This window comes from Eleutherodactylus coqui, chromosome 10, assembly GCF_035609145.1.
Source record: "Eleutherodactylus coqui strain aEleCoq1 chromosome 10, aEleCoq1.hap1, whole genome shotgun sequence".
Classification (NCBI taxonomy): domain Eukaryota; kingdom Metazoa; phylum Chordata; class Amphibia; order Anura; family Eleutherodactylidae; genus Eleutherodactylus; species Eleutherodactylus coqui.
Window position 1 is genome coordinate 25,533,990 of NC_089846.1, and position 14,189 is coordinate 25,548,178.

Genomic DNA, 14,189 nt, shown 5'->3' on the forward strand with positions numbered 1-14,189 from the left:
AGCAGATTTTGCCCATAGGGAATCATTGGCCATCCGCGGTCCATTAAATTGATTTTTGCACCCGTGGATGGCTTTTTTAAAGAATTGCGTTTTTCACGAGTGGGAGAAAAAACGCGGCATGCTCCATTTTGCCGCGGATTCCGCGTGGATCGGCAACATTGTTATCACATTGATAGCAATGTGTGCATGCAAAAGATATACCATTTAAAGCAAATCCGCGAGGAATCCACTGCGGAAATCCACTGCAAATTCTGCGCAGATTGTATTTTTCGAGTGGACATGAGGCCTAAGGCAAGTAGATCAGTAGCAGGGTTGTCAACTGTCTGTAGATAACTAGACAGTCTGTAAACATATGGCACTTTTTTCTACTGTCCAAAAAATATTGGTGCATCAATGATTGTTTGAAGCTGGAGAAGCTTTCACATACCCTACACTAGCAAAAGTAATTGGATACCTGAGCAAGAATCAAAAGTAGAATTTGGCCCTAATGACATTGGATACTCTCCATGACGTACTTTCTACTAACGTCTGATGCACTTCAATTGGTATTTCCTTCCATTCATCCTACAAACATCTGGCGAGTTCTCTCAAAGAAGATGCATCAGCTCATTTACAGTGGTGCAAGAAGTGTCTCCACTGGACAGTTGAGCAGTAAAGAAATGTTATCTAGAATAACGGATGGATGTACCCGGGTGTGGAGGAGCTTGGAGAACGCCTTTTGCCTGAGTGTGTTGTGCCAACAGTTAAGTAGGGCAGAGGTTCTTTTATGGTCTGGGGACAGTTTATGTGACATGGTCTGTCTGTTGGTTGTAGTGGCAGAAACCATGAACATGGAGTTGTACCCTGGCATTCTAGACAATGTGCTGCTGACAGTGTGGAAATACTCTGTGAATGGTCATCCATACATCGATTAAGACAACGGCTTTGTCACAAATCCAACACTGTTTTATGTTGGTTTGAGGATAGGGATATACTACGATTGGACTGGCTGCACAGAGTCCCCACCTGAACCTTACTGAACATCTTTGGGACAAACTGGAATGTTGGGTCAGGAAATATGAACAGCGTCCATCTTCTTTGAGAGAACTCACCAGACATTTGCAGGATGAATGGAGGGAAATACCAGCTGAAATGTATCCGATGTTAATAGTCAAGTATGCCATAGAGAGTATCCAATGTCATTAGGACATATGGAAATAAATACTACTTTTTATTTTTACTCAGGTGTCGAATTACTTTTGGTAATCACTTATAATCTTTATGATTTATTACAGTTTTCTACTGTGTCCGTAAAAAAGGTGTTGGCTGTTTGTAATTTTGGCATAAGTTGTCCAGCAAAACGAAAAAATTAGGTTGGCAACCCTGGTCAGTAGTTCCATTGGTGACCAGTGGTGAATGTTTATGGCCATCAGCATACGATTCATACACTGACGGCCATAAACATTCACCTCTCGCCACCAATGGTAGCACAGTTCTCTATGTATGCCTACATTATATAGCCCATGGCTAACCAGTGTTAGTGGGCCAGCAGCACCTACTTTCACACTCTCCTATTGAACCTCTATAGTTTCCATGATCCTCCTTCTATCACGCCATTTGGTGCTCTGTCCAGTTTTTCTTTTTCTTATACATCTCACCCCCCAACTCCATAGAAGACCACTTGTCAATGTAATTTTGGATGGTCATTTCAAACACGTTGCACTGTATGTCTACAGGTGACAAAACTAATATTACCACATTAGCCACATCTACTATGACCTGTAAAATGATGGTAATTACAATCACAATAACCGACATAGGCTCCAGTTTAAAAAAAAATCATTAAAATATCACATTTTATTAATGATTCAAAAAACTTTTTAAAAAAAACTATTTTTTCAACTTGCAGGACAATCAATTTACGAATGGTTGACAACGCTGTTCAATGCCATTTTTGGGGAAATACAAACCAACAGCTAGTTTCTCAAAGGGTAGAAGACAATGACCTGAAAGTCCGAGTGGGACCAGTACATGCGCAGAGGAGACTAATGAGTATAGCAAAGTGTGCATGCGCTGGTCAGTCTCTGACTTCTGAGACATTGGCTTCTTACCTTGCTTGTGGTTGATGAAGTTACGTCATAAAAGTCAATCAGAGGCAGGGGGTTGGTTTACAGAGAAGACAGCAGGCAGGTCCGACTACACCCACCAGATTCTTTAGCCTTGTTTTGCATATGGCATATAAATTTTACGCACTCGATTTCTAGAGATACACTCGTCCAAAAAAAAATTAAGCGTCTAGAAGAAGTTGTCAGAATCGAATGACATTTTCTATGTGTAATTGTAACATTCATATAACTAAGGTATTACTGCAGCGAGCTGAAGTCGACAGAAAGGTAGCCCGAGTGGTTGCGCAAATTCTTCACCACTGTGTCACGGCGGTGGCTATTCTGCCGGTAGTGCTGGCTCATGCAGCATGTGGATTGCAATAGGGCCCTTGCCGGGGCTGTAGGTAGTTAGTATAGGTTCAATATACCGCCAGTGCCTTTTAGTGTTATGTGACGATAAAATAAAGAGTCCAGTTCCAAGCGCTTTTGGTGAAACCGAAGGCACACAGTTTACTTGCAACTTGGAAAAACGTCCAACAAATGGTAACTTTAGGCATTTACTGCCTACTTCTCTACTGGAGACCAAAATGAGGTGGCTAGGCTAAGTTATCTGGCGGCTGGACTGGGAGGTTTGTGGTGGAGAAATGGAGGGAGCACCACAGACTCTCGTGTAAACACTCTGGCTCTTGACTGAATGGGAACAGGTTAAACTCACAATTACGGTGGCTGAATTCCTTCCCGCTGGCAAACCAACCTTCCCTGGAAATTGTCCCCCAGGGCAAGGTTGCAGACGACTGTAGAAGACTTCCTCTCCTCCAGGCTTAAGGGCTAGACTCTCCCACTTCCCTTCAAGGCTCCAGCCCAGCTCTACACCTACACGCTGCCTCTTATATCATCCCCACTGATCAATCCTGGGCTAAGAGGAAATTTATCTATCCAATCCCAGGGCTAGACAGGAGTGATGGACAGGCGGCAGGACAAATTCTGCCAAGTCATGCCGAAACATACAAAACAGACACCAGACGTTAACTGTTTAGTAACCAGATATGCCCAATACACAGAAACAAAACATAGGTACATATACACACATATACACATAGACAAACATATACACCACAGGAAGTAGCTGACAAAGTGCTATGGGGGCCCCTAACTCTGGGCCACTACATTACAATATCAGAGCAAAAGGATAACTTATTGCGGAAACTAAACTCTTGAAGGGGGCTCTAGTACCCAATTGGGCCTCCTTTATATTGAATTCAAGATGTGATACAGGTGGGCATGGCGGCACACAGGTTCCATATGGGGTCCACATTTGCTGTAACTGAACCTCAGTGATTCCCAAACTCCAGTCCTCATGGACCCCCACAGGTCATGTTTTCAGGATATCCTATAGAAAGAACACCTGTGTCAATATCTGAGACACTGACCATAATTACATCACCTGTGCAATACTGAGGAAATCCAGAAAACATGGCCTGTGGGGGTCCATGAGGACTGGAGTTTGGGAAACACTGCTCTAGATCATGCAAACTCTTAGGCTGTCGAAGTTGGTGTCCCATACATGTTCTATGGCAATAAGTCTGGTGTCTGGGCAGCCAGAGAAGTGTGACAGTGTTGTGGAGACATTCCTGTGACCCCCTTGTGTGTGCGGCCGGACATTATCCTGCTGGGAAATGCCTCTTTAAAGCTGCCATGAAAGGAACACATGTGGCTGAAGGATGTCTTGAACATATCTCAGAGCTGTCATTGTCCCTCGTACCTCATTTCCCCAAAAATAAGACCTACCCCTATAATAAGCCGTACGCTGATTTCCAGGGAAGAAGTGGGGGCTTGAAATATAAGCCCTACCCCAAAAAAGCCCTAGCTACACTACATGAAAAAAAGCAATACTCACCTAGCAGGCACCGTCCTGGTCCCTGCCGATACCCTCCGGCACACCTGAAGGCTTCCGTGCAGGCCTCAACGCCGACAGAGCATCTCTTGCTTGTAACGGGTCTTGAGTACCCAGATGGCTCTGATTGGTTCAGCTGCGCCGTCTCAGCCAATCAGAGCCGGCGCCTGGTGAACCAATAACAGCCATTCATTGAATGACATCATTGAAGGGTTAGTATTAGTTCATTAAGCACTGGCTTTGATTGGCCAAAGCGGCGTTCGTGAACCAATCAGAGCAATTGCTTGCTGGAGGCGGGGGTATTCAAGCCCAGTTACCAGGAAGAGATGTTCTGTCTGCGTTGGGGACTACACAGAAGCCTGCCGGAGCAACTGCTGGGGGAAAGCAGGAGGGACCTGGATGGCGCCTTAGGTGAGTATAAGACACCCCCCCAAATAATAAGACCGCGTACCTCTTTTGGGGCAAAAATGTATATAAGATAGGGTCTTATTTTCGGGGAAACACAGTAGGGGTGACCGACTGTTGTATATGATGGCCCCCCCAGACCATCACACCAACAGGGGGGGCAGTGTGTCACTCCACAGCAAAGACAGGATTGAGGTGTTCACTCCTAGGCCTCTAGACAAAAACATGGCCATCGTCAATGCCCAAACTACACATAAATTTATCGCTGAAGACAACCCAATTCTACTCCATAGCTGTTCAATTTTGTCATTCACAAAACATCTGGAAATAGTTCCGCCAGACACAGGGGTGTAACAATGGTGCCACCTATCTGTGGATGGCAGACAGTAAACAGTTGGAGCTGCTCGTGCTTGTTGGACGATCAGACGATTCTCTCTATTGGTGATCTATCGAGGGCATCCTGAGGTCGGTTGCCTTGTATGCGTGCCCCCCTCCCCCCTCCCCATGCATCCACCGGTCCCAACATCTCCTAACAGTCTGGTTAGAATGGCCTCGGTGGCGGCAATTCGTCGATACGACTATCTAGTTTCTCGCATGCCAATAATGGACCCTCTCAAACTCCGATAATGGGGTCAAATCTCTTCTCTGCATCGTAGAGGCGTTTAGCGGTCAACAAGCTCTACACAAGTGGAAGAAGAGGTCACTACATACAAGGAGCCTCCGAGAGCCTTTTATAGGCCAAGGGGGGAACCACTTTTATGGCCTCAGGTGGCAAGACCGTTCATCTAATCACGACACAATAATTTACATATCTGCCTGAGATGTGACTACATGCCGAGTTTTGCTGCAAAATGACAACTTTTTCTAGGGGATTGATTTTTTTTGTTTTACAAAGAATGTATTTGGGGCTAACAGTGACTAATAGGTTCATGTTAAGAAGGGGTTAAATACACTATATAAAAGGAGACATAAAGCACCACATGTATGAACACACAAAGATGAAGTGACAGGAAGTCTCATACAGCTTGGTCGTCGTATAGAAAATTCTCCTGGCGGCTGCCGACTAACAGACCAGCGGTATAATTCATATACATAGAAATCCCTAAGTATAAGTTAATTGTTATGAGATATCACCCAGACCCAGCCATCAAGATATATATATAAAAACAGAATAGAAAAGTAACAAATTCTAAAAATGCATAAAAAAGGATGATGTCAGCAGGTATTATTCTAATCACCAGGCATTCTCAGAATTCCTTCATAGAAATAAATAAGGATGTTTTCACACCTGCGCTCGTCGGTCCTCTTTCCTGTTCAGTTCGGGGAGTAAAAAAGGAGAATCCCCGCGACCAAATGATTCCATCTGTAGAAGGAACCGAACAGCGCTGGACGTACCCCATTGACTATAGTGGGGTCCGTTCGCTTTCTGCCCAGCTTTTGGATGCAGTGCTTTTTCTTCCAGTATTTTGAGCCGAATCTGTGACGGAATCACACAGATTCCAGCCTTAGTGTTCATAATATATATATATATTTCTCCAGATGGTGCCCCTCACAATGACATTATCAGGATTCCATATAAGTAAAGAAATAAATATTTCACTAAATCTAAAAGAAAGCGATATCAGACATCTTGTTTAACCCAGTTTGTAGTTTATAGATCCAATGAGATTCCCTCTTCCATAATATCTGGAATCTATTTGTGCTGAATTCTGGGATAAAATCTATAGGGAGGATAGAAAAAGGTCTTTCCTCATTTTCATGAAACAAGGTGCAATGTCATGATACGCTCAGAAACCCTTCCGGACATTATACCGGCGTTCGCTAAGACGATTCCTCAGTTCTTGTGTAGTTCTTCCAACATACCTGATACCACACCTACATTCAGATAAAGATAGAACATTTCTAGAAGTGCAGCCCACATGGTAAACAATATCAAAAGAACCCCCATTGGCCTGAGATAGAAATTGTTACCAATCGTAAGACACTTGGACCTGTTGCACTTAAAGCTCCCAATTCCATTCCTCTTTATACCTGTCTATGGGTTAGACTGGGTGCGAAACTATTTTTTAAAGATGGTGCTTTTCTAAATAGACATTTTGGTCTTGACGGGCTATTATGCCTAAATAGCGGATCTTGTTTCAACAAGTACCAATGTTTATTCAAAACCTTCCTAATTATTCTCACTTCAGAGTTAAATGAAGTAATAACATTACAATTAGTGATGAGTGAGCATACTCGCTAAGGGCAATTGCTCGAGCGAGCATTGCCCTTAGCGAGTACCTGCCCGCTCGAGAGAAAAGGTTCGGGTGCCGGCGCGGGTAACAGGTGAGTTGCGGCAGTGAGCAGGGGGAGCGGGGGGGAGAGAGGGAGAGAGAGATCTCCCCTCCGTTCCTCCCCGCTCTCCCCCGCAGCTCCTTGCCTGCCGCCGGCAGCCGCACCTTTTTCGCTCAAGCAGGCAGGTCGCTCGAGCAATTGCCCTTAGCGAGTATGCTCGCTCATTACTAATTACAATCATAACTGTCCACCGAGACGCTTTTCTTACTCTCACTACTCCCCTAAAGACATTCGTCTTGATTTAACAGCTTAGCCTGGTTTACTGCACCTTGAATTAAATGTTTAGATAACCCTTATTCTTAAAACTACTGGTGAGAATTCCTGCCCGGGCCCCAAAGATCTCATCCTTCATACAGTTCTTTATACTTCTACAATATTGACTATGCAGGATATTCTGTAAGCATTTATGGTAGTGGTGGCTGCCAAATGAAAGATAACTATGTGTATCAGCATTTTAAGAAAATGTAGATGTCATAATAACCGTATTCTCAGGATATACATTTAAATCCAAAAAATGGATCAGATCTTTATTGGGGTCTAGAGTAAAACTAATGTTCCAGTCATTTGCATGAATATTCTCTTAATAGGCTTTAAGGGAATTTTTATATCCTTTCCATATCATAAAGAGGTCATCAATGTATCTCCTATAAAATATTATGTTGCCCCCATGTAAATGGGCTGGACAAATAAAAATGTATTTGAAAACCTTCATAAAAAGATTTGCGGAGGCTGGAGCTACGTCCGTCCCCATCGCAGTCCCAACATTCTGGTGGAATAGGATATTATTATATTTTTTAAAAAATGATTATATAATTATTCACAGACAATACAGAAGAAATACTTTTAGATCCATTGGGAACAGTTGATCTTTGGCAAGAAAGCATTCGATGCCGGCCAGACCGAGTTCATGTCTGACGTTAGAATAAAGACTAATAACATCCGTTGTAAAAAGAGCCAGTCATCCTCCCGAGGTAATGGCTGTAATTCCGTAATGAGTTGTCTAGAATCTTTTAGATAACTGGGCAGGGAGAAAACAATTTTGGAGAAACTGATCCCAAAAATTTGAGATATTACAAGAAAAGGCCCATGAGACACCTGCGCTTGACAGGTCATCCCAGCAATAATCATTCTGCTTTTACACAGGAACGATTATCACTAGTGAATGGAGGCAGGGTAGGTTGGGAGACATTCTGGCATATGCAGGCAGTGGTTCATAAGTGAACAGCTGCCTGTTTACACGGAGGGAGAGGGGATTGGAAGGGGGGGAGAGAGAGCTCCCCCCTGTTCCCCACTGCTACCCCCTGCTCCACCACGCGGCGCCCCCCGAATCTTTTCGTCCGAGTAGTCAGTTACTCGGAAAAAGCGGTGCTCGACTGCAAAAACACCCGAACCGAGTACGCTCGCTCATCTCTAGTCCTAAGCCCTTGCTCACGACCTGAAGGTTGCGAATTCAATCCCTACCTTGTTTAGGTAGCCGGCTCAAGGTTGACTCAGCCTTCCATCCTTCTGAGGTTGGTAAAATGAGTACCCAGCTTGCAAGTTTTTTTTTTTTACATACAGTATCTCTTCTTCAAGGACCCCACACATTAAATGTACCACCCACTTATTTCAAATGGAGCTGCCTGATGCTCCACTCTCCCCGTGGACAGATCACTGCCCCCATTTCAATATAAAGCATTAGTAGATTCCATGCTGTTTTGTGTCTGGACTTGTTTGCGCTCACACTATTTGTTCTTCACTTCTCACTTCTTCACTTATTTCTGTTCTATCTCAGAGAGTTCTCAAAAGAAAGAGAAAAAGCCAAGGCCAGGGGGGACTTCCAGAAACTGAGGGAGAAGCAGCAAATGGAGGAAGATCTAAAAGGCTATCTAGATTGGATCACACAAGCTGAAGATATTGAACCAGAAAGGGAAGAGAGAGACGAAAGACACAACCGTGAGTGTCACGTAGAAACCTGTGGTGTTTTCTCCTTAGTGGTTTATAAAGGCCAACTACACAAAGTTCTGTTTGGTACAATATAAAGTCAGTTTTGTCTAGTCCAGTGTTTCCAAACCTTTTCAGCTTTAGGGCCCCCCCTGGGGAAGATTTTTTACTGCGGGGCACCGCTACCAAAAAGGGGGTGTGGTCATGACTTGCGTTGTGGCTTATGATTTTTACCTCCAGACAACCGGCAACCTCTAGTGCACTCAGCGCCACTGGCTACTTCCACCTGGCCAACGGCACTGTGCTCACTGGAGGCCAACAGGTGCCTGGTGAAGAAGGCACCGAGAATGTGAAGACTTCGGAGGTGAGAGGGAGCGTGGTATCTTCTGAGTCAGCTGCGGAAGCGCAGATGATTTCAAGTCAAAATCCACACCGATTGGTCGTCTGTCTTTTGCGGAAATGCTGTGACTTTTGCAACAGAGTTTTCCACTGTGGAAAATTCACAGTACAGTATTTACCCCACGTCTGGGTTCACATGGGGCTGATTTGCTGCTGAATGTCCGCAGCGGACATTCTGCAACAAATCAGCAGCGGAGAGTCTGCCTACAAACCATGCTATCTGGTGTGGTTTTTGACATGGGTTTTATTGCTTATTTTTGTTGAAATTCACCGTCTCATTGAGAAGAGGTAATTTCCGCAGCGGAAACACCAATAAAATTGGCATGCTACAGAATAAAATTCTGCATGTTAGTTTCTTTATGAGGTTTGTGCAGATTTTTTCTGCAGATTGTTTACGAGAATTTCAAAATTTCATCCCCTTTACTGTAAATACAATGGCATTTTCGTGCAGAGGGTCCGCACGGAAATTTTGCAGCAAGTCCGCCCTGTATGGACCCAGCCTAAAGGGGTTTTCCAGGAAGTCAATGGGAGCTCTGCTTGATTTCAGTGAGAGCTGCACTTGCAATTACGAACGCTGGCCACTACACAGGGGTCAGAGCAGTGGAGGGTGCTGCCTGAAAAATTTAATGTCAGCTGAGTGATTACCACCCTGGGAGCCACGGCACCCCGGTTGGGAATTAGTAGTCTAGACTCCTTCCTTAGAGAAGACCTGTTATGTTCAGGGGGGTCAGCTACATAGCTTTGCAGCCTTGGCCTTGCTGACTCAAATAATGCCTTTCTTTTGTCTATATTCACACCTGTTCCACTTGTGGCAATGTCTGCGTGGGGGGTGCGGTTGGCGACGACACGGTGACTCACTCAGTCCGTATAAAAGTCCAAATAACTTTATTTTTCTTGACTTTTCAGCGATAGCAAGGAGATCCAGTGCAGCCACTGGCAGCACATACCCTTAGTGCTATGTAATAAATAAACACTTGCCCATCAAGGCACTAACTCAACAGTAGTTCCTCACTAACTACTACACCATGACCTAGCACCACTACATGCACCCAACGGGGTGTCAGATGTCAGGCCTTCAGCCTCCTCTTAGCCGCCCTCTCAAGGAGTAGCTCCATCTCTCTCTCTGAGCCTGGCAGCAACAGCTCTGCCTCAGCTTTTCAGCCTGTCTCTCAGCTAGGGACTGCAGGTGTCTGGAGATTTTAGCTCCTCCAGACACACTCGCATAGGTGTCCCTGCTGATTAGCACACCTTCCAGTACACAGAAGGCCTGTTTACAGCCCCCTGCAGGCTATTCTGTGTACCACTTTGCTACATAGACTTTTTTTAATGGCCCTTTCCTATGGGACGACCTGTCGTGCACAAATGCCAGACAGGTTGTCCCAGCGATATTGTTCCTGTGTTTTTACATAGGAACAAGCATCAGGCCTCATGTCCATGGGTGGCTCGGATTCCGCAGCAGAATCTGCCTGCGGCCGAGGGCCCTGCGTACCTGTCCGACTCTACTGTTTTCTGTACTGCAGATGTGTGCAGAAGCGCCGGCCGGTGCACCACAACACATGTGTAGTACAGGGTTTTTTTTAATTTTTTTTTTTTTAAACTTCTACTTTCCGTCGGAATCCGCGACCCGTCCGCAAAGTAGATGGCTTACATTGACTTCAACTTCTTTGTTTTCGGCATGCAGAATCCGGAAGACAAATCTGCATGTGTTAATTGAGGTGCAGACGCCCATGCTTCCCTACGGGCGGCTTGAATTGAGGATCTTCCAGGCAGATTCCGCAAATCATATCCGTCTTTGGGATTGTTCCGTCCTGCCTGCCTCAATTCACAGTAAGCAAGCAGCCTGTCTACACGGGCCAATACATTATTCAGTTTTCTGCATGCAAAAACTGAATAGCGAACAAGAAGCGAATGAATTCTCATTCAGTCAGGGCATGCTCTTACACTGAACGATTTATTGGCCCATGTAAAAGGGCCCCTAGATTCCTCTCCTGGCACTGTGGGTATGTCTAGTGGGTGGACCTACTGCTCACTGTCAATGGGTGACATCAGACGTGATTGGCTGCGAGTGGCAGGGGCCGCCCACTTGACACATTGACACCGCTGGAATTTTAAAGTCAGAAGAGTCTTTACAGCAAACTGGGCCTTTATAGCTAAACAAAAGAAAGACATTATTGGTGTAATGCAAGGAGTGAATTTCACGATAAAAATGCTTGTCACAATGTACATGTGCCTTATGTGCTTATCTGAGTCAAAGAGGCGGTGCCAGTATACCTCCAAGTCAGCATGTCGCACTGAAACCTCCAGCCGCGTTTTCCCTGTACTTGTGCAATGAAGCAAGGTGTATAGTGAAGCACGGTGTATAGTGAAGCAAGGTGTATAGTGAAGCAAGGTGTATAGTGAAGCACTGTGTATAGTGAAGCAAGCTGTATAGTGAAGCACGGTGTATAGTGAAGCAAGGTGTATAGTGAAGCAAGGTGTATAGTGAAGCAAGGTGTATAGTGAAGCACTGTGTATAGTGAAGCAAGCTGTATAGTGAAGCACGGTGTATAGTGAAGCAAGGTGTATAGTGAAGCAAGGTGTATAGTGAAGCACTGTGTATAGTGAAGCAAGCTGTATAGTGAAGCACGGCATATAGTGAAGCACGGCGTATAGTGAAACAAGGTGTATGGTGAAGCATGGTGTATAGTGAAGCAAGGTGTATAGTGAAGCACGGTGTATAGTGAAGCAAGCTGTATAGTGAATCACGGCGTATAGTGAAGCACGGTGTATAGTGAAACAAGGTGTATAGTGAAGCATAGTGTATAGGGAAGCAAGGTGTATAGTGAAGCACGGTGTATAGGGAAGCAATGTGTATAGTGAAGCACCGCGTATAGTGAAGCAAGCTGTATAGTGAAGCACCGTGTATAGTGAAGCAAGGTGTATAGTGAAGCACGGTGTATAGTGAAGCAAAGAGTATAGTGAAGCACGGTGTATAGTGAAGCACGGTGTATAGTGAAGCACGGTGTATAGTGAAGCACGGTGTATAGTGAAGCAAGGTGTATAGTGAAGCACGGTGTATAGTGTAGCACGGTGTATAGTGAAGCAAGGTGTATAGTGAAGCACGGTGTGTAGTGAAGCAAGGTGTATAGTGAAGCAAGGTGTATAGTGAAGCACGGTGTGTAGTGAAGCAAGGTGTATAGTGAAGCAAGGTGTATAGTGAAGCACGGTGTATAGTGAAGCAAGGTGTATAGTGAAGCACGTGTATAGTGAAGCACGGTGTATAGTGAAGCAAGGTGTATAGTGAAGCAAGGTGTATAGTGAAGCACGGTGTATACACCTTGACTGCACTGGCACAAATTTCAGCGCTGCTAGTGCTGTAGTGCTGACATCCATACACAGGGTGAGGCAGCGAGCAGGAGTAAAGACTGAGTACTGCTGTGGCATGCTGACTTGGAGGGATTATGGCTCTGCCACTTTGACTCAAGATGGCGCATTTATATATTGGACGCCCAAACAACAAAGTAAGAATTTCTGTTAATGGTAAATGCCTTTTCTGTGTACAGACGGTGTCCTGCCAATGTCTTGCCCCATTACACTATGTTGGCGGATCTCAAGTAACTTTTCTGATGACAGATTCCCTTTAAAACGTTATTTTCCTCCAAATTATTAAAATACCGCTTCTCACTGAGATATTTCTGTCTACGTTTAGGCCTGGGTGACAGTAATGAGCTAAATTCAGGCCACTATATTTAGTAAGTCTGCATCGTTTTTATCACCGTAAGCTTTCTTTCTCCAAGGATTCCCCAAGGGCCACAATCTTCTCCTTCTACAAGACGTCTACACCGGAGGCCCGGAGTCTTTCTGCCATTAGTCTGTCTTTTGTTTCACACGCCTTGTTTCCTCTCCATCACATACGATGTCATGTTCTACATCACTGTCTATCTCTTGTGAACAACGGGGGAGATTTATGAAACTGTCGAAAAGAAAAATTGTCTTTGTTGCCCGTAGCAACCAATCACAGGTTTCATTCTTTATAGTGCTTACAAAATTGAAAGTCCCCCGGTGATTGGTTGCTTCGGGGAACAAAGTTCGTTTCATTTTCAGTCATTTTAATAAATCTGCCCATTTTATTTGTATGTCGTGTGCAATGTCCGTCTGTCTCTTACATACAGGCGTCACTCTGGCCGACTTGACGGGCAGGAGGAAGGGGAGACTTCAATGGTTAATGCATCCTAACCATTCCTCAGAAACCCACAGTAACTCTCTGGCTTGTGTACTCAGTGATTTGTGGCTTCTATGTGACTTGTCCCCCATATTGTACCTCCGGGACTGCGGCGTAAACCCCCACAGTCCTATGTGCTTCTCAGTGTCATGTGGTCCTTCCATTAATTTGTGCTGTGATGTGACGGTGTTGGTGAATAGATTATATCTAGTAATATAGTATAAGTAGTCATTCTGTAAATAATATTTAGGGCGTCCCACTCTTTGGAGGCCCAGAAAAATCGGATACAACTCCAAGACTAATTAATGCATTTTAATTAAATTGCATCAAAACATACATTACTCAATGAGATGGAGGAATCCCTCATACCATGTTCGCCGAGCACTCCTCAACCCAATTGCTGCCATCTACACAGCGGCAGTCAGAAGCAAGGGAGATGGAACAGTTGGTCTGGGTGGCTAGCCTGGCTGTCTCACTTGGCACACAATGCTCCCCCAACAGCCATGCTAAAGGGATAACCTGCTGATCGGTAGGGGTCTCACCACTAAGACCCACTCAAAAGTCTTGTGTTCCTTGTCCTCCTCACTGCGGGGTAACTGCACTCCCCACCCACAGTGAGAAGACTGAATGGAGTGCTAGTCACACAAGCGCACTAGTGCTCCATTCACTTTCAATGGGACTGCGAAGATAGGCGAGCCACAAGTGCTCAGGTATTTATATCCGCCCCATTCAAATGAATGGAGCTCCGACCGCACATGTTCGGCCAGCACTCCATTTACTCCGACGTGACTGCGGGGGCGAAAAATGACTCCTGCAGTGACAGACAGAGCGGAACACAAGAGTAGCATTCTCAAAATCGGTGAGGTCGGTAGGGGATAGCTTGTAATCTAGGTATAACTCTTTTAAAGTCAGAAAGTCATGTATTCAGAGAATAGTACGGAAACAATAG

General features: G+C 44.9%; 1 protein-coding gene across 1 annotated transcript in view; it reads left to right on the top strand.

Annotated features, from left to right (window-relative positions):
* CACNA1F (calcium voltage-gated channel subunit alpha1 F) overlaps window positions 1-14,189 on the top strand; it is a 154,977-nt gene that overhangs the window by 44,637 nt on the left and 96,151 nt on the right. The window contains exon 11 of the mRNA XM_066580638.1: window positions 8,492-8,652. Within this exon, the coding sequence (XP_066436735.1) occupies window positions 8,492-8,652 (161 nt within the window). The remainder of the gene's footprint in view (window positions 1-8,491; window positions 8,653-14,189) is intronic.